The 21,921-nt window shown below is 36.3% G+C and overlaps 1 protein-coding gene across 7 annotated transcripts in view; it reads left to right on the plus strand.

The window, feature by feature from the left end:
• Positions 1 to 21,921, plus strand: part of RALGAPA1 (Ral GTPase activating protein catalytic alpha subunit 1) — a 311,458-nt gene that overhangs the window by 142,048 nt on the left and 147,489 nt on the right. For all 7 annotated transcript variants that reach the window (XM_030930785.1, XM_030930791.1, XM_030930789.1 and 4 more), the window contains exons 18-25: positions 1,562 to 1,686; positions 3,457 to 3,673; positions 4,626 to 4,802; positions 10,181 to 10,333; positions 13,905 to 14,098; positions 14,339 to 14,437; positions 15,596 to 15,751; positions 17,100 to 17,228. In XM_030930785.1, the coding sequence (XP_030786645.1) occupies positions 1,562 to 1,686; positions 3,457 to 3,673; positions 4,626 to 4,802; positions 10,181 to 10,333; positions 13,905 to 14,098; positions 14,339 to 14,437; positions 15,596 to 15,751; positions 17,100 to 17,228 (1,250 nt within the window). The remainder of the gene's footprint in view (positions 1 to 1,561; positions 1,687 to 3,456; positions 3,674 to 4,625; positions 4,803 to 10,180; positions 10,334 to 13,904; positions 14,099 to 14,338; positions 14,438 to 15,595; positions 15,752 to 17,099; positions 17,229 to 21,921) is intronic.

Genomic DNA, 21,921 nt, shown 5'->3' on the forward strand with positions numbered 1-21,921 from the left:
GGCATTTAGTTAAACCTCTTTGCTGCTGAACAACATAGGAAAGTGGATATATAGGAAAATTTCAATGACCTATCAAAGACTACCTAAATCAAGTATTTTTCTGAGTGTGTACCACGAGTGTGGAAATTAAGTTTACCAAGGAGTTATTATGCTTTCTTCCCCACCCCACTATAGTTTAAAAGGGCACCAGATACTTCTAATTGAATTCATTTATTTTTACTGCTGATCTATTTGGTTTTGTATTTTTTCTTGATAGAAATTATTTTGACAACTAACGTAATAGAAATCAAGGTCCTACAGCCAGTCAGTAATGAGGAAATTATTTCTTAAATCTCAAAGTGAATTTAATCACTTTTCATTTAAGCCATTTCCAAACATGCTGTAGGCTTTTAGTTTTGCATTCATTTATATAGAATGCAAGTTGTGTCCTTGAAACACTTTCATTACTTTCTTTTTTTCTGGGATTTTAAATGTGCATAAAGGTTTCACAATAGCCAATCATGATTTAAATATGGAACCTCTATGGACAGATAACAGAAAGCAAGATTATGGTAACGTTTTCTCTATCTTGAGTCAAAGTTAAAATAACTTTACGTATATAGACTATTAACTTTCAGCAGTAAGGTTGGTTTTGATTTTATTTGTTTTAACATGGTTTTGTTAGCATGATTAACAACGCTGTATAATGCATCTTGCATTGAGCCATTAATGCCACCTGAGGGCAGTATTTGACAGCTTAGCAAAGCCTGGCCAGTAATATAAAGATAATGGTATTTCACAGTGAGCTTCTGACCAGTGTATTTTCTTAATCTGAAATACTTTGTAGTTTATTAGGAATATAAACAGTGCTCACTTTCCTTTCATTGCAGAGAAATCAACTTTTCAATAGCATAGTACTGACATAGATACCATGTTATTTTCTATAAGTTAGTTTCCCAAGTCTAAAACTTTCTTGTTAATATAAGTGGTAAAAATACTAATAATATAGAGATAAAAAAATCAAAATAACTATTTTGGATTTTTTTGTAAGAAAAACCTTTGTGAAAGTCAACTTTTTATTCTTAAAGCACTAAAATTAGATTTTATAGTGGATAGAAACAGCAGTATATCAAAACCATAGAATTTGTATTTATAAATACTCAAATGCATTTGTATCCCACTGAGTTTTGCATAGATTCAAAGGATATATTCCCTGAAAACATTCTTTGGGGGAAATGGGGAATTATAAATTGTTAAGGCTCTAAATAGAAACATTGAGTCAGGAAAAAAGATAAATATACCAGTTTCTTTATAGGCAATATTAACCTAACTTCAGCTAGTGCTTATCTATAAGCTTTCTTGCTGTTTAAAGTTATACTGAAGATTGACTAACATCTGCTTAGTTAAATAAAGTAAATATCAATTTACTAATTCTTAAATCTAAAAGAAGGGAAATTATTCATAAATGCATGTTTGGCAAATAATTGGCAAAGATACTTTGTTTTGGGTTGTTGTTTGTTTCAAAGTTAGAAAATGCAGTTAAGTTTTTCCTCACTATATATAGTTATTTATTTATTTTTAGTCAATAAAGAGGACATGAGCCAAAAACTGCCTCCTCTTAATAGTGATATTGGCAGCAGCAGTGCTAATGTTCCTGATCTGATGGATGAGTTTATAGCAGAAAGACTTCGAAGTGGTAATGCCTCGGTAAGTTTTATTTTATATATTTGGTTTTATAGAGGAGGGTAGAAAAACTAACAGATATGTACCTTTTTACATATATGCCAATTTATATATGGGAATTCTTATTCAAAATAACCTTTCCTCAAAATATAACCCTTTTTATGAATTAAGATTTTTGAATTACATTTTTATAATATTTTTTATCTAAAGACATAAAATAAACAGCCTCATAATTTTCACCAGGGTGAAAGATCAGACAAGTACCTGTGCACAAGTACACAGGTATAAGCAGCTACCTTCCTAGTCTCCCCTTTTTTTGTCTTTGCTCATAGGTTACCCTGGTGCCAGCTGCCAGCCCTCAATGGGAAAGATAGCAATGGAGGTCTTCTGTCCCAGCTCCCATAGTTACATAAATAAATAAATACATACATACATACATACATACATACATAAATAAAATTTAATATATAATTTAAAATAAAAATACATATATAATTTTTATTTTTGTTTCAAGATCTGTTTGTGAACAAGCTCCCATTAGTTTTGCCAGCATAAATATTGCTTAACCATTTTAGATAACTTTGGAAGAGACTTAAAAGTTATCTTTATCTTGAATGTTAGGATTATGGCAACATGAAAGCAGAGGCTCTTTTATCTCTAATAATGCATAATTGTTAGGAAAGAGTAAATACATGTGGAATTGCTTTCCTTTTGAGATGGAATCTCGCTTGTCTCCCAGGGTGGAGTGCAGTGCTCACTGCAGCCTCTGTCTCCTGGGTTCCAGCAATTCTCCTGCCTCAGCCCCCTGAGTAGCTAGGATTGCAGGTGCACACCACCATGCCTGGCTAATTTTTCTATTTTTAGTAGAGACAGGGTTTCACCATGTTGGCCAGGCTGGTCTCGAACTCCTCACCGCAGGTGATCTGCCCACCTCAGCCTCCCAAAGTGCTGGCATTACTGGAGTGAGCCACTGCACCGGACCTGGAATTGCTTTTTTTAAATTGTCATATTTCTTTGAGTTTGACCTCTCTGTAACTCCATTATATAGCCCCTCCTTTTTTTTCTTTTTAGGCTTACTTTTTCTCCCTTGAGTGGATAAAAATCATTGAATGACATATTTGCTGTCATTCTTTCCACTCTCTCACTGTCTTTTTTGTTTGCTGCTTTTTTTCTACTTAAATTCTCTTTCTGCTGTTTTAATTTATATTCACTGCATGGATCCTACTGAGGCTTAAGAGTCGTAGACCCAGCATCATATGATATTTGGGTCTTTAGGCAGGCCAACAATAGGTCAGACTCTAGCTCCATTCAGTTACATAGATTATTTGGTGAGTGTGTTCTCCACTCCTACTTCAGCCTCTAAATCTCAGCATGTATTATGATGTTTTGGAAATTAAAAGTTTCAGATGCTTGAAGAGAATAAAAACTTTTTTTTTTTTTTTTTTTTTTTTTTTTTTTTTGTGAGACGGAGTCTTGCTCTGTCGCCTGGGCTGGAGTGCAGTGGCCGGATCTCAGCTCACTGCAAGCTCTGCCCGCGAGTTTACACCATTCTCCTGCCTCAGCCTCCGGAGTAGCTGGGACTACAGGCGCCCGCCACCTCACCCGGCTAGTTTTTTTTTTGTATTTTTTTTTTTTAGTAGAGACGGGGTTTCACCGTGTTAGCCAGGATGGTCTCGATCTCCTGACCTCGTGATCCGCCCGTCTCGGCCTCCCAAAGTGCTGGGATTACAGGCTTGAGCCACCGCGCCCGGCCAAAACTTTTTTTTAATGGTAAAATATTTCTTGAATTTTTAGACTATGACAAGAAGAGGAAGTAGTCCAGGCAGCCTCGAAATTCCCAAAGACCTCCCTGATATTCTAAACAAGCAGAACCAGATGCGCCCTATTGATGACCCAGGTGTGCCCTCAGAATGGACTTCTCCTGCCAGTGCGGGGAGCAGTGATCTTATCAGCTCAGATAGTCATTCGGATTCTTTCAGCGCTTTCCAATATGATGGCCGAAAATTTGACAGCAAGTATCTTTTCTATTTGAATATTATGTTTTATGTTGATTGTCTTCTATTCAAGACTGACTTACGGATTATGTAGACATCACCTTCCTCTCCAGTGTTACCTAGGCAGTGGCTCCCACATTAGAAAAAAAAAAAAAAAAAAATTAGAGATAGGGTCTCGCTATGTTGTGTGGGCTAGTCTTGAACTCCTGGCCTGAAGCAGTACTCCTGCCTCAGCCTTCCGAGTAGCTGGGATTACAGGTGCAAGGTGTCATTCCTGGCCCCACTTATTTTTATTTCAATTTTCAGTGAAATTTCAAAGGAAGTTTTAGGGAATCACCTTAAGTCGAAGCTACTACTTTATTTTGCCAAATTAAGAGCATTTTTTTTTAAAAATGTGATCCCTTCTTAAAATAAATGACATTTTTAAGACCAAAACTGTAGAAAGGAAAATAATTTAGGTTGGACTTGTTACTAAAAACACAGTCATGATTATGAGTTACCTCTGTTTCACACACTCATATTTGAGAACCAAATATTTGAATTATGTTCAATGCTACAGTACCCAGAACTTCCCTTGAATAATTGCTCCGTGTTACAATAACATCAGTGATATTATTTGGTGCTGTATTGTTACCACTTAGTTATTCAGCTATAATTCTATATTGCACTTGGCAGTCAGTGAAGGGCACCAAATTTTTAAAAAAGAAGTCAAAACCTTGGGAACTAAGTTTGTGAAGAACTGGGAGATGCATTGGAGAATTATGTTTCCTCCCTTCATGGCTTGTACACTATTCTGATCTAATTATAATCTTCAGAGTATTAAGATTATTTACACTTGTCTGAGTGATATGTAAACAGAATAGATGTACAGGGAATGTTTATGTTTGATCGTTTTGCTGATTTAGCTCTCTTGTAAATATTTTTACTTTGTAATTGGGACTCATATAATAACATTTCTTCTTCCTGTAGATTTTGGCTTTGGAGCTGACACTGGGGTTACATCCTCTGCTGATGTGGATTCAGGTTCTGGCCATCACCAGAGTGCTGAAGAGCAGGAAGTGGCTAGTCTGACTACTCTTCATATAGATTCTGAAACAAGCAGTCTTAATCAGCAAGCATTCTCTGCTGAAGTTGCAACTATTACTGGTAAAGTTATTCACGGGAATGTGTTTCTTAAATGTATTTTTTAAATCTCTGAAGAATTTGATTAAAATTTTGAGAGATTTTAATTTAAGTATTACTTATTACTATTTAAGTATTAGTTTTTTAAATTCATCTTTATGTAACAATGAAGGAGAGAAAAGACATTAGTTTCTTGACTTGAGATCCACCGGGTTAAACTTCAGAGGACTCTGTGAACGCGTATTATCTTATGCAATATTTTGTATATATATGCAGTACAACATTTTCTGCAGGATTAAAAAAAATTTTGATGGGAACATAATAGATGTATATGTATATGGAGTACATGAGATAGTTGCAGTGATTTTTAAAATAAATAAAGTTTAAAGTACTGGACTCTACCTTTGTCATTCAGAGTTAGCCTAGATTTTAATGATTTCTTTAGCAAAGTATTTATTATAGAAAATATAAAGCACACTGCTTAATAGAAGGCCTGTTTGTCAATGTACTAATATTCTGTGTTTAGATAGTAATTTGTGCTTTTTGGAAACTTTTTACATGTGGTCAAACCCAACCATAATGTGATAAGTGGGGTCTTAAATCCAATCATGTTAAATGCAGAGTCACATTATTGCAATGCTAGTGAAGTGATTAGAATGAGCCTGAGCAGCTAATAGCCCGTAGTTCTTGGGGATTCCACTCTATAATCCAACCTCACTGTGGTTCCAGCTACAGTTTTCCCCTTGATGAGTGGTTATCCACTCCAGCTTAATTATCCATGGGATGGTTTTGCATCTTGTGGTTTGCTGGAACTTGCAAGACTGAAGCAGTGATTTCTGCATCTCTAAGCTAGTCAAGCATATTTCCTCACCCAACCCAGACAGAGGAAATTTGAGCCAGGGGAATTCTAAAAGTTTGAAACCCATTCTCTGTTTTCATATCCTGCCTCCTTTTTTCCCAGATGACAAGAACTTTAGCAGCGCCATTGCAGATTGGGGCCCTCGTGGAGGATGGGAACCAACTGGGTTAGAGCTACAGTTCCATCATTACAGGATTTAAATTACTCAAAGTGGAATACTAGAGAAAATTCTTATTTTATAATGAATACCTCTTACTTTAGTTGTTCTTAAATGTAAATGAAAAGATACTTAACATTGATAGTAACCAGGGAATGCAAATAAAAACCACAATGAGATCCTACTACATATACTGAAATTGTTCAAGTTAAAAACACTAACAATCCAAAGTGTTGAAATGAGTGTGGAGCAACTAGAATCACATACATTGCTAGTGAGAATGTAAAATGATCAAGTCACTCTGGGAAAATATGGCAGTAACTTTTCAAGTTAAACATACATTTATTATGTGACCATTTTTAGATATGTATTTTCCTTGGACAGTTGTACACAAAAGTTCGTGGCAGCTTTATTCACAGTAGTTAAGAATTGAAAACAAACCAAATGTCCATCAGTTGGTGAGTGGATACATTGTAGTATATTCATTCATTGAATATTCACTGAAATAATATGCAGTAATAAAAAAAGAATTAAATATTAATATATGCAAAAACATAGGTGAATCTTGAAAATGTGCTAAATGAAAGAAGTCAAATACAAAAGACTCCATAATTATACTTTATTATTCTATGTGTATAACATTCTAAAAAAGAAAGAACTGTAGTGACAACGTAAATCACCTCTTACTTGGAAAGGATAGGTGTCAGTTGAGGGGACTGACTACAGATGGGCATAAGAAAACTTTTTCTGGTGATGGAACTGTTTTATATTTTGATTGTGATGTTGTTTACAAGACCATGTACAGTTGCCATTTTCATATAACCGTGTACTTAAAAGTGGGTGTGTTTAAAAAAATAAATGTAGGCTTTATGTTCTATAACACAAATTTTAATACTATCAAACTTTAAGCTATTAATCAGACTGTTGTGTTTTCAAAAGATTTCCATATGTAAAAGAAAAAGACATTTTTTATTTCTTAATTCTCTGTAGTTATCAAAAATAAAGTTCCAAACAAAAGTTCCAAAAAATAAAATGATATATATGGAGAACTCATTTTAGGTCTTTTGCCTTTACGTTTTTTGGATAATTTAACTTCTAAGAATTTTTAATATTTATGTAACCTATATTTACTCTATGTAGTGACTATTTTCAGGTCTCTACTGGGAAGTTTTATGAGGCATTCTAATCTTAATCAGTACCATTAGTAATAGTGCAAAGGTGTTGTTTAAGAAACTAAAGCAGTTGTATTCGTTTCTGTTTAAAAGACACAAAATTCAGCAAAGATAAAACTCCGTATACACAATATATAAATGATTCAGTACAGTATTTTCTAAGGGTGAAGTTTGCATACATTTTACTACTAACGCAGTAGTACTTTATGAAAGGGATGTTAGTACTCCTGAAATCATCTGTTTTCCTATAATATAAAAGTTTTCAGAAATTACGAAAGAAATCTAGTATAGGAGACAAGAATGAAAATTAAATAACCTCTTTTTAGGTCATGAATATCTTTGTAGGAATAGTTTTATTGCTTTAAAAAAAAAAACCATTTAAGACGAAAAAGCCTCTTAAGTAAGTGAGCCATTATAGATTTTTAAAAATAAAATAGGCTGGGCATGGTAGCTCACGCCTGTAATCCCAGCACTTTGGAAGGCTGAGGCAGGCGGATCACGAGGTTGGGAGCTCGAGACCATCCTGGCTAACATGATGAAACCCTGTCTCTACTAAAAATACAAAAAATCAGCCGGGCGTGGTGGCGGGTGCCTGTAGTCCCAGCTACTCAGAAGGCTGAGGCAGAAGAATGGCATGAACCCGGGAGGCGGAGCTTGCAGTGAGCCGAGATTGCGTCACTGCACTCCATCCTGGGGGACCGAGCAAGACTCGGTCTCAAACAAAAACAAAAGCAAAAAAAAAAATAGAAAAATAAATAAATAAAATTAAAGGCAGTAGTGATTCTCTGGTGATTCTCTGATAGCTAATATAAAATTATTTTAAAATCTTAGTGTTTGGCCTGGTGTGGTGGCTCACACCTGTAATCTCAGTACTTTGGGAGGCCAAGGCGGGTGAATCACCTCAGGTCAGGAGTTCGAGACCAGCCTGGCCAACACAGTGAAATCCCGTCTCTACTAAAAATACAAAAAATTAGTCAGGCATGGTGATGGACACCTGTAATCCCAGCTACTTGGGAGGCTGAGGCAGGAGAATCGCTTGAACCCAGGAGGCGGAGGTTGCAGTGAGGCGAGATCATGCCACTGCACTCCAGCCTGGGCAACAGAGTGAGACTCCATCTCCAAAAATAATAATAAAATAAAATAAAATCTTAGTTCTTAAAAATGAGTTGTATTTTTATGGATCAAAACAATACATGGAGATAAAGAGGTTTATGTTTCAAAGCATTTGACCAAAGGCTGATGTCTCTTTGGCATGTACTTAAAAGTTTTGGGTAAACATTAAGATTATAATTTTCATTATGCCTTCAGCAGTATGTGTTTGTCCTAAAATATAGAATACTTAAGTTTCTGTAACTATCCTTTAACAAATGATTTTTCTGCCATATGAATTTACTCCAAATCGCAAATAAAGGAAAGGAAACTTTCTACCTGCTATGTATCATAATTGAGCCTACATAGAATCATATGATTACTCATTTGATATATGATTATCATATGATTATATGATTATTGTGATAACACCTGATAACATAATCCAGTTCTATATGTACTTTTTTAGGCACTTACTGTGCTACTTAAAAAAACACCTATATGATATGTGGAATTGCACTTTTATAGAATTAATATAAATACAGATCATCCTTGACTAACTATAATTAACAACTTACAATTTTTCAACTTTACAGTGGTGTGAAGGCAATTCTTATTCAGTAGAAGCCATACTTCAAGTACTCATACAACCATTGTTTTTTGCTTTCAGTACAGTAGTCAGTAAATTACATGAGATAATCAATACTTTATTACAAAACAGGCTTTGCGTTAGATGATTTTGCCCAACTGTAAGCTAATTTAAGTGTTCTGAGCATGTTTAGGGTAGGCTAGGCTAAGCTATGATGTTCAGTTGATTAGGTGTATTAGGTGCAATTTTGACTTATGATATTTTCAATTTACAATGAGTTTAATGGGGTGTAACCCCATCATAAGTCAGGGAGCATCTGTATGTATTTAATTTATATTGGTTTTTTGCTTTACTGTGTAGAAAGAGGTAATGAGGGCAGAGGTTTATAGTTACTGAGTTCAAAATATTGATATTTTTCTGCTACAAGAAGTTAAAATAAAAAGACTTACTGGTTTAACAACTTGCTTGGTACTAGCAGCACTATATTATAACCACCACAAGTTGTTCTATACAGCAGTAATTTGTGCTGTACTTTATTTAAGTTAACAAAAGTACCTGCTGTGTACCAGGTACTATACCAGGCACTAGCACTACTACAGTATATAACAGAATTCCTGTTCTTACAAAGTTTATACTCTACTGGGGAATATTTAAAATTGAACGGGCAGTTTCAAGTCAGTGTAATGAGTGGTGTAATAGAGAGGTGCAAGGTTCAGTGAGAGCATCTAGCAGAGACTCTTGGCAGGATCAGGAGTAGGCTTCTCAAGGAAGCAGAGACCTGGAAAATAAATAGGAGTTAACCAGGCCGAAAAGAAGATTAGGGCTCCATGCAAAGGAAAAAGTCAGAGGTATGATGCAATAATACTCTAATAAATACAAGTAGTTTACTTTCCATAATTGGACATACAAGTTCTAGGTGGGTTGTGGAGAGGAAAGAAAGTTACAGAGAGACTTGAGAACCATACTAGGAAGTTGGGGCTTATGCTGAGGCCAGTGAGTGGCCACTAAAAGATTTTAAATGAGGAAGTGACAGGATCAAACTAGATTTTTAGATCTTTTTGCTGCCTTATGGAGAATGGATTGGGAGGGGGAAGTCGGGATGTGGGCGAGACTGAAGGACCACTGTAAACCAAGGATTGATAGTCACATATAGAGCAGCAGTGAGCAAGTGCCTCAGTTCTTAAATTGCCCCAAGTCTGAATTAAGTGAAATAGAATGACAGTGGGTACTAGAGTTTCTATAGCTGGGCCAGAAATGGGAGTAGATATTCTTACTTTCACTAATGGCTCCTGTCATTTGGTACATCCAGTCTTGATTCTATACTATCAATAGTCCCATGGTAGACATGAGACAAGACTCCTAGATATAAAAGCTTGTACAATATTATGATTTTCGTGACCTCTAGTTGTAAATCCAGTTTATAACTGATTTTATCTTTCGGTGTTTAAAATTTGTTTTATTTAGGGTATTAAACGTTACATCTTAGGTAGGATATTGAATACTCTTTATGGTAATTTTATGAAATTAAATTTACAGGTTCAGAAAGTGCTTCCCCAGTCCATTCACCTCTGGGCTCCAGGTCACAGACGCCTTCCCCTTCTACGTTGAATATAGATCACATGGAACAGAAGGATTTGCAGCTCGATGAGAAGCTCCACCACTCTGTTCTTCAGACACCAGATGATCTAGGCAATATTTCAAAATTAGATATTTACCTTTTTTCTTTTAGGGCATCAGTGTCAGGAGATCATAAATAAGGCATCTTATATTTGATTATATATGATTATTGTAAATATTTTGGACTTTTCTAAGTCCTTTGGAAATTTGTTAATATAACTTTTTCTTGTTCTTAAAGATATTTGTTGTCTGAGTTTTACTCGTTTTATTATAGTTGATTAGAGTCCTCAACTTAGTTATTCCATTATTTTCAAGTACTGTATTATCATTTATTGATATTGGTAGTGTTTCCTAAAACAGGAAATACATAATTTGGCATCCTTATTCTTAGTTTTATACCTAAAGAACCTAGTAACACATAGGAGAACATAGTAACATTATCACTTGTTAGTCAAGCTTTCAGTGAAACAATTTTTTTTTTTTTTTTTTTTTTGAGACGGAGTCTCGCTCTGTCACCCGGGCTGGAGTACAGTGGCCGGATCTCAGCTCACTGCAAGCTCCGCCTCCCGGGTTCACGCCATTCTCCTGCCTCAGACTCCCGAGTAGCTGGGACTACAGGCACCAGCCACCTCGCCCAGCTAGCTTTTTGTATTTTTTAGTAGAGACGGGGTTTCACCGTGTTAGCCAGGATGGTCTCAAACTCCTGACCTCGTGATCCGCCCGTCTTGGCCTCCCAAAGTGCTGGGATTACAGGCTTGAGCCACCGCACCTGGCCTCAGTGAAACAATTTATCAAACCATTTTTTTATTTTGATTCAGCAAATTTATCAACTAAATTTAACTTAAAAATAGAGGTCCAAATGAATATTTTCAAGTAAATGTTAAAAAGTGACTTGGGAAACCTAAGTAACTGCCAAGTTTTTTTTAAAGGTTATTTTTGCTAGATTTTGTATGATGTAACAAACATCAGTTAGACGTTTTGCAAATATACCATAAATTGGTCAAAGACACAGTTAATGAGATACTTACAATGATTAAAAAGCTAGTTTTCATTGGTAAGGTAGCACATTTATTCTCTGACCAAAGGAAGAAATTTAAAACTATATAACTTTTTTTTAAAAGGCCCATTTCTTTTAAAATTGTCTATAGAGGCGAGGTTTTGCCATGTTGCCCAGGCTGGTCTCAAGCTCCTGAACTCAAGTGACCCGCCTGCCTTGGCCTCCCAAGATTATAGCTGTGAGCCACCACACCCAGCCCAAGGGACCCATTCGTTAACATGCAATTGCCTTGTAATTATATAGCCCTAATTTTCTGGTTTTTGGATTATTTCTGATCTTTTCTTTTTCTCCTTTGATCTGCAGTTGTTTATTTGTTTACAGTTATTTCCCCAACATTTGGAAAAAAAACTTCGAAGTTATAGAAGAGTTTCAAGGCTAGTAAAATGAACACACATAAACCCTTTATATAAATTCATCAATTAATATTTTGCCACTTTGTCTATATATACACACACACAGCACATACATGCACAAAATACCCTGCCCTTCCCACGTGTCCCCTGAACCTTTTTTTTTTTTTTTTTGCTGAGGCATATAAGAGGAAATTGCGAATATCAGATCCTTCAGACCTAAACACATTAGTGGATATGTCCTAATATAAGTGTACGTTTTCTGCATAATCACAATATAATGGCCACATTCATGATATTTAACATAGATACATAGGTGTTATTTTAGTCTATAGTCATAAGTCCTCAATTGTCCCAATAATGCCCTTTATAGCTACACCACACCATCAGCAATCCAATAAAGAATTTAATCAGGCCGGGTACCATGGTTCATGCCTGTCATCCCAGCACTTTGGGAGGCCAAGGCAGGTGGATCACCTGAGGTCAGGAGTTTGAGACCAGTCTGGTCAACATGGTGAAACCCTATCTCTACTAAAAATACAAAAATTAGCCGATCATGGTGGCACGCGCCTGTCATCCCAGCTACTCAGAAGGCTGAGGCAGGAAAATTGCTTGAACCTGGGAGGTGGAGGTTGCAGTGAACTGAGGTTGTGCCACTGCACTCCAACCTGGGTGGCAGTGAGACTCTGTCTCAAAAAAAAAAAAAAGAATTTAATCAAAGACCACACATTATTGCTTGCTTTTTAATCATTTAAAATTTTGTTAGCTTTGAGAAGGATAAGGTAGAGGCAAATCAGTTGGTTTATCATTGTATTATGAAGGTGCTCTGGAGTAGGGACGCATTAGCAACAATGGTTAACACTTCAGTGTGTTTCGTTTGTTTGTTTTAGTGGCTTTACACAAGAAGCCTTTTTTTTTTTGTAATGGAGAAAGACTAGTACCTTTTTAATAATACAGACAGTTGTATGCTTTATATGCAAAGAGAAAAAAGTTAACCATTAGGAGTAAAGAATACATATGTACTAAGAATTAAGTTATTATAAATTCTCAATATGTTGGAATGTTTTCAAGCATGAGAAATCATAACTTTATGGTTCTTTCAGTCTACAAAATTTTTAGTTCCCAAAGTTCTTTAGATGCGTAGATATCTCTATTGACTTTTTAATTATTTTCTGTAGCCTTTTCCATTATATATATTGAGTAGAATAATGGATTTTTTTTAAAGCTGGAGGCAACCTATAATGATATCTAGCAAAACCATCTGTTTTACAGATGAGGACATGTATCCTTAGAGAGGTTATTAAATAACTTTTATAACACATAATTAGTAGCAGAAAGAGACTAGAACTAAGTTTACCTATGTTTCTTACAATCTTGTCAGTATTAGTAGGCAAAATACAATTTTGGTAATTTTGATTATGTTTAAATTTTAGTTAAAATGTTTATTTTTCAGTCGGGTGCAGTGGCTCACAGCCTGTAATCCCAGACTTTGGGAGGCCAAGGTGGGCGGATCACTAGGTCAGGAGTTCGAGACCAGTCTGGCCAACATAGTGAAACCCAGTTTCAACTAAAAGTACAAAAAAATTAGCTGGGTATGGTGGTGTGCACCTGTAATCCCAGCTACTTGGGAGGCTGAGGCAGGAGAATTGCGTGAACCCAGCAGGCAGAGGTTGCAGTGAGTCGAGATTGTGCCGTTGCACTCTAGCCCAGGAGAGAGTGCAAGACTCCATCTCAAAAAAAAAAAAAAAGTTTATTTTTCATGCCATTATGCTAACTCTTAGTGCTGGTCTGGGATGTAGCTACAAAGAAAAGGCTTATGAAGGCTTCCTACATGATCTGCCTTTAGCCTGAGGTTTTCCATTAATTTGATGATATAACCTGAAGTAGCTGTTAGATAAAAGTGAGAATATGTGCTTATAAATTTGATGTTTTTATACAACATAGATTTCTCTATCTGACATAGATAGAAATCTCTCTGTCTGCAAAGTGAGTAGTAGTTACATAGAAGCACTATTGAATAACTAGTTGTTGACTTAATAATTATCTTATGATAATTCCTTATTATCTCATAATAGTAAGTGAGGTTTTGACCTTATCAGGAACAAACAATGTATGTTGACATTTCTTTTATTCACTTCTGTAGATATTTAAGATTGTTAATTTAGCTTGGTTTCTTGGGGGGTTTTATGTTCAGTTCTCTGAAAAATGGCTGACACTATATATTTTTTTTCTATAGAAATTAGTGAATTTCCATCAGAATGTTGTAGTGTGATGGCAGGAGGTACTCTGACTGGATGGCATGCTGATGTTGCTACTGTAATGTGGCGAAGAATGCTAGGCATTTTGGGAGATGTAAATTCAATCATGGATCCTGAAATACATGCTCAAGTTTTTGATTACCTCTGTGAACTTTGGCAGAATCTAGCTAAGGTAAAAAGAAATAGAGGATATAAGTGGAGAAGAAAATAAAAATATTTAAAAATAGAAGAAGCCTTAGAAAACATTTGTGACACCCTTTTTGACTATAGATAAACTGGTACCTGGCATGGTGAAGTCACTTAATTGTAATTAAATAATAAGTGTAGAAACTGGATTTGAACTTCAGTTTAAGGTAAACTGGAAGAGAGAAGAGTTTTCATAAGTTTGTTGCTTTTTATTTGAAAATTACAGATTAGAGATAACCTCGGCATTTCAACTGATAATCTGACCTCCCCTTCTCCACCAGTTTTAATTCCTCCACTGAGAATTCTTACACCTTGGCTTTTTAAGGTAAGCTTAATATATAAAATATGAGTTTAAAATTTTTCATTTAGTAACTCTTAAACATTTTATAGAGATTTTGGCTATTATATAGACTCCTAGAGCACTTAACTTTTTAAGCAGTATCCTTAGGAAGTCATTAGGCATTACATAGAGAAGAGAGTGAGCATGCTAAAATTACTCAGGATATATTGCTGTTGATTATTTCATAAAACAAAAGTGAATATAGAGAGGTATGTCGGTGTTGTATTTAACTGAATTATAAACTTTGAGTTGTATCACAGAGTATGCTGTGTATTAAATGTTGTGACCTGGTGAGGTGACTCACGCCTGTAATCCCAGCACTTTGGGAGGCTGAGCCAGGTGGATCACCTGAGGTCAGGAGTTTGAGACCAGCCTGGCCAACATGGTGAAACCCTGTCTCTACTAAAAATACAAAAAATCAGCTGGGCATAGTGGTGGGCGCCTGTAATCCCAGCTACTCGGGAGGCTGAGGCAGGAGAATCGCCTGAACCCAGGAGGCGGAGGTTGCAGTGAGCTGAGATGGCGCCATTGCACTCCAGCCTGCGTGACGAGAGCAAAACTCTGTCTTAAAAAAAAAAGTTTTAATTCTTTTTTGTTTGTTTTTTAAAAGACAGGGCCTCGCTCTGTCACCCAGTCTGGAGTGCAGTGGCACGATCACAGCTCACTGCAGCCCTGAACTCCTGAGCTCAAGCAATCCTCCCACCTCAGCCTTCCGAGTAGCTGGGACTACTACAGGCGTGTGCCACCATGCCTGGCTAATTTTTTATTTTTTTGTAAAGACAGAATCTGTCTATGTTGCCCAGGCTGGTCTCAAACTCCTGGCCTCAAGAGAACCTTCTGCCTTGGCCTGCCAAAGTGCTGGGATTACAGGCTTAAGCCACTGTGCCCAGTCAAAATATTTAATTATTTTAAGTATTGATATGTTTGGTACATTTTCCTAAGTGGGACAGTTTATGGTTATACCTACATTGTATCATTTTGGATGATGATAATTTCAGTAATCCTGATTTTTAGTTCATTAAAGAAATTGGGCCAACATGGAAATAAATGAGATTATATACATTGTTTGCCATATTCAGTTGCTTAAGTTATTTAGCAAATAGTATTTCTTTTTGAACATTAAAACTGATCTTTTAATTTTAGGCAACCATGTTGACTGACAAATATAAACAAGGTAAATTACATGCATATAAACTTATTTGTAATACAATGAAAAGAAGACAAGATGTTTCTCCAAATAGAGATTTTTTAACACATTTCTACAATATAATGCATTGTGGATTACTTCATATTGACCAGGTAACTATATATATATTATCTAAGAAGTAGTTTATATCATATTATCTTTGATTCTTGATTCTGTTTAACTCTTGCCTTTTAAGGTCTAGAAGTTAAACTCTCCCCCTTATTTAGTGATTTATATGCAATTTACTTCAATTTTATGACCTTATTTGTTCTTGAAATACAGTTGAAAATCAAGCTATTATTGTAGGTAGGGAATTGAGGTAGTTCCCCATCTTTAATGTTGTACCAACCAGTTCACTTTTTGAAGCAATTAAAACATCCTTTGCTGAGGCTGACACCTTCCTTTAATGTTCTAATGTACCTACTCTTAGGCATTTTGTGACTGATACTTGAGACATATGGAGTTGTTTATCTAGTCATGCAACAGTCAAGTTTTTTGCAGTCTAAGAATCAGCACATCACATTTTCTTATTACTGTCAATTATATTGGCATAGTGACAGTTACATTGATTTGATAATTATATGAATTATAATCATTAAATAGTCATAAATGTAACCTTAGAATTACTTTGGGAGTCTTGATCTCAGCCATAAACTAAAAAGTGTAGGAGGTTGCAAGTTAAAATAATATAAATATGTTTATCCTAATATGATCAACTCGTAGGTCATTTAGAGAGTATATTAATATTAAAAGATGATAATATCTCTTTCTGAAAAATGAAAAAACTTTTTGCATTAATTTAAAATTAGTGTGCTACCTTGTAAACATGTCTCAAGTAAAATAACTCTCTTGATTACTAGAAAAAGAGAGCTTTTGTTTAAGATAAGTTCTACTGAGTAATACAACTGAATACACTGTATCCTCATAGTAAATTCCAAAGACAAAGTAAATGAATAATCAGATTAGGAACATTCCCTTAAAAGTGCCTAGGTCTAGATTTCTGAGGCTAGATACCTATCATTAAAGGACTTCAGTTTATTTTAAAAAGAGAATCTTTCCATTGTCACGTAACAGGTCATGTGGATTCAGAAACCAGAGTTATTGCACAGATGTACAGAAGCAACTAGGTGACAGGAGAAAACTGCTATGCAGTTTAGTTTTACATTGTGTGGGCCTTGTACTTTTAACCTTCTGAAGCAAAGAGCCTTCCTTAATCTGTAGTGTGAAAAAAATGCTGTTATTTATGCCAGTTAAATGAATGTATTTTCAGTTTACTTTCCATTGATAGAATATAATATTAAGCATGGATTATTTGGAAGAATTGAAATTAGTCTTTCCAATTAGCCAACGTACAGTAATTACCTTTTTTATTATTTCATATATTATCTATTTTTAATGATACTGATTAGCTGATACTCAAGATTACATATGTGATATTCTTTTTTCCTTCTTTATTCTAAGGATATTGTCAATACAATCATCAAACACTGCTCACCTCAGTTTTTTTCACTTGGTTTGCCTGGTGCCACAATGCTTATTATGGATTTTATTGTAGCAGCTGGTAGAGTGGCTTCTTCAGCTTTTCTCAATGTAAGTCATTTCCTGTTCCTTATCATATAACAAACTTTAGTTAGCCAGGATTCAACTAACAAGTTGATAAAACATAAGATGATATTCAGGAAATTTTGTAATTTAGTTGGAATTGATTGCTTCTCCTATATTAAAGAAAGTAAGAAATTCTGAAATATAAGAGAGCACTAAAATCAGTAAAATCTGATAAGCAAAACAGGATTTAAAGTTGAGGAAATCTAAAACGGAGGGAAGAAAGCAAAGAAAGAGCAATGGACTATAGCAAGAGGTAAGAAACAATGGTGAGTCATCATCACACAGTGTATATGTATATGAAATCATCGTATTGTACACCCTGAATATATATTGTCTTTAACAATTATGTTTTTTTTTTAAAAAATGTGGTAAGACAACCACCATAGGAGGACATATGTCCTAGGAGTAAACTCACTCTCTCTTTTTTTTTGAGATGGAAGTCTCACTCTGTCGCCCAGGCTGAAGTGCAGTGGTGCGATCCTAGCCCACTGCCGCCTCTGCCTCGCGGGTTCAAGTGATTCTCCTGCCTCAGCCTCCTCAGTAGCTGGGATTACAGGCAGACGCCACCACACCCAGCTAATTTTTCTATTTTTAGTAGTGACGGGGTTTCACCATGTTGGTCAGGCTGGTCTCGAACTCCTGACCTTGTGATCCGCCCACCTCAGCCTCCCAAAGTGCTGGGATTGCAGGTGTGAGCCACCACGCCCAGCCAGGAGTAAACTCTCAAACTGCATGTGAAGATTTTCATACGGTCGTGGAATTGTGAGACAATGCTAAGTAAATTGGTATAAATGGAATATGTTCATCTATAAGTGGCAGAGGTGAGCTAGAGAGGAAGGCAATAATGCTGAAAATGTTAGATGCAAGCCTAAGGAAGGAATGAATAACCATTGAAGGATTTTAAGCAAGGACTGAATGATCAAATTCATATTTTGGAAGGATCACTCTGGAGCAAAATGTAAATGAAAAATAATAACTGGAAGTCTACTAGAAAAAACTAAGGGTTTTGTGAGAAAAACATACTTGTCTAGTACTGTGTAACTTGAAGAGCAGTTTAACATACCTTATTTCATTGTTAAGCTGCAACAGTGAGAGATCAATAGTGAATAGAAGGAGTTCTATTTGGGGCCTAGTAAGATGCGTATTAGACATCCATGAGGAAGATGTCAAAAGAATAATTGCATATACTCAAGGGACATGTCAGGACTGAAAATAAAAGCTGGGCAACATTAGCTTATAGACGATATTTAAAGCCATGAAACTGGATACAGTCACCTAGTGGAAACAGACAAAGCAGCAGCGGTATTTATAGCTGTATAACCCTGTTTTTCCAGTTCCCTGAAAACAGTAATCATGTCTTACTCATCTTGGTATCTCCAGAGCCTAACATAGCACCATGCTTGTTAGTTATTGAATATGTGTTCATTTAGTACCTAGTGTATACTCAACATTGTACTGAGCTCTTTTGTGGTTATTAAACTTCCCCCTCCCCTTGTGTACAGAATGTTTTTGTAGGTGAAATACAGAGGGATATAGAATAAATTGGATAATACTTTGTGCTCAAGCAACATAATGCCTGCTGCTGGGGATATGGAGAAGTATATTAACAACTCCAGAATGTAGGGCATCAAATAGGTACCAATAAGAGGAGCACAGTGTAGTAGTTAAAAGCATTGTCTAGAGCTGACCTGCTTGAGTTCAAATCCTGGCACTGCGACTTATGAGCTGTGTGACCTTGGGCAAGTTACTGAATGTCTCTGTGTCTCAGTTTCTTCATCTATAAAATAAAGATGGCCAGGCATGGTGATTCATGCCTGTAATTCCAGCACTTTGGGAGGCTAAGGCGGGTGGATCACCTGAGGTCGGGAGTTCAAGACTAGTCTGACCAACATGGTGAAACCCCATCTCTACTGAAAATACAAAATTAGCTGGGCATGGTGGCGCATGCCTGTAATTCCAGCTACTCGGGAGGCTGACACAGGAGAATCGCTTGAACCCGGGAGGCGGAGTTTGAGGTTAGCCGAGATCGCACCATTGCACTCCAGCCTGGGCAACAAGAGCAAAACTCTGTCTCAAAAAAAATAAAAAACAAAAAAATAAAGATAACTTGCCTCATAGGATTATTTTATAAGGATTTGTAACATGATTGGAACGTTATTTGACACTTTATATGTGCAATATAAGTTTGTTAAAATTATTTGGTAATTCAGAGAATGGAGAGATCTTATTTGTTTAAGGATATCATGGAGGTTTCATGGAAAATATATATGAATATGTCCCTGAAAGATTAGTAGTATTTGTTTAAGTAAAAATGGAGATGAGGAACAGTATTCCAGACAGAGGTAAACAAGCATGAGTGAGATGTATTCAAGAAATGACAAATAATCCGTTTTGTTCAGGAGCTAGTTAATCTGTAAGAGTGTAATAGGCAAAAAGAATCGAAAGGTACTTTATTTAAAAAAAAACAATTATTGAGATAAAATATACATATCTAATTTACCATTTTTATCATTTCAATTAATTTTTTTGTTTGTTTTGTTTTGTTTTTGAGATAGGGTCCTTGCTCTGTAGCACAGGTTGGAGTGCAGTGGCACAATCGAGGCTCACTGCAGCCTTTACCTCCTGGGCTTAAGCAGTCCTCCCACATCAGCCTGCCAAGTAGCTGAGACTATAGGCACACACCTATAGTCCCAGGCACCGTGCCTGGTAATGTTTTTAACTTTTTATGGAAACAGGGTCTCACCATGTTGCCCAGGCTGGTCTTGAATTCCTGGGCTCAAGTAATCCTCCCTGCCTTGGCCTTGTAAGGTGCTGGGATTATAGGCATGAGCACCTGAGCTATCATTTTTTAATATACACCTTTTTTTTTTTTTTTTTTTTTTTTTTTTTGAGACAGTGTCTCTCTCTGTCAGTCAGACTGGAGTGCAATAATGTGATCTTGGCTCACTGCAATCTCTGCCTCCCATGTTCAAGTGATTCTTTTGCCTCAGCCTCCCGAGTAGCGGGACTACAGGCACTTGCCACCATGCCGGGCTAATTTTTGTATATATTTTTAGTAGAGACAAGGTTTCACCATTTTGGCCAGGCTTGTCTCGAACTCCTGACCTTAGGTGATCTGCCCACCTTGGCCTCCCAAAGCCCTAGGATTACAGGCGTGAGCCATCACACCCAGCCTTACATTTTAAATACATTTATATTATTTTTTTCCCGCTTCTTTCCTCCTTTCCCTGCTTCCGGGCCTCTGGTAACCACCAATCTATTATCTTCATGAAATCCACTTTAGCTCCCACATATGAAGGAGAACATGTGGCATTTGTCTTTCTGTGTTTGGCTTATTGCAGTTAACATAATGTTCTCCAGTTCTACCCATGTTGCTGCAAATGACAGGATTTTGTTCTTTTTCATGGCTAGATAATGTTTCATTGTGTATAAATACCACATTTTCTTTATCCATTCATTTGTTGATGGGCACGTAGGTTGAGTCCATGTCTTGGCTGTTGTGATTACTGTGTGGTAAACACAGGAGTGTAGGTATCTTTTTGATATCTTGATTTCCTTTCTTTTGGATATACACCCAATTGTGGAATTTCTGGATCATATGGAAGTTCTATTTTTGATTTTTTGAGGAACCTCCTTGCTGTTCTCCATAGCAGCTATACTAATTTACATTCCCACCAACAGTGTATGAAGGTCCCCTTAGAAAGGTACTTTAGATCTTTGCTACCCAAAGTGTGATCCGCACATCAGAAACATTTAGCATGATCTGGGTGCTTATTAGTAATGCAGAATCTCAGACCCGATCCCAGACCTATTTACTGAATCAGAATATGCATTTTAACTAGATCACAAGTAAGTGGCAAAATCATTAAAGATTGAGAAGCACTGCTTTAGACTATATTTTGGAAAGGTCTTGAATGCCAGGAATCAGATTATAATGCTATATTAGATAAACAGTTAAGTGTTGTTGTTGTTGTTGTTGTTGTTGTTGTTGTTGTTGTTGTTTGAGATGGAGTCTCCCTCTGTCACCAGACTGGAGTGCAGTGGCACGATCTCAGCTGACTGCAACTTCCGCCTCCCGGGTTCAAGCGATTCTCCTGCCTCAGCCTCCCAAGTAGCTGGGACTACAGGCACGCCACCACGCCCAGTTAATTTTTGTATTTTTACTAGAGATAGGGTTTCACCATGTTGGCCTGGATGGTCTTGATCTGTTGATCTTGTGATCCGCCCGCCTCAGCCTCCCAAAGTGCTGAAATTATAGGCGTGAGCCACCGTGCCTAGCCATTAAGTTAAGTTTTTTTAAAGTGGTGAGAGAGATGACTGAATCCATCCTTTGAGATTATTAAATAAGTATTAATCTGGGAGTAAATTAATGGAAGACAAACTAGAGATGGTAAACAAGTCACAGGGTTATAGTATAATCAAAGTACATAGACTATAAATCTCTTAGATACTAGCAAAACTTGATAGAATTCAGAAGATGCCAATATATAAACCAATGTCATTTTTTATTAATTTACTGTGAAAACTAGTAGTATTCAATGGGTTATTCCAGATGACTAGTCAGCACATTTCCTGCAGCTTTTTTCAAGATTCTGCAGGAGAATTAAGCCCTAATGTCATAAGGCATCTATTTTATGTAATCCATTTCAAATGACTAATTAATTTCTGTCTTATGTAT

This window comes from Rhinopithecus roxellana, chromosome 5 (assembly GCF_007565055.1).
Source record: "Rhinopithecus roxellana isolate Shanxi Qingling chromosome 5, ASM756505v1, whole genome shotgun sequence".
In the NCBI taxonomy this organism is placed as follows: domain Eukaryota; kingdom Metazoa; phylum Chordata; class Mammalia; order Primates; family Cercopithecidae; genus Rhinopithecus; species Rhinopithecus roxellana.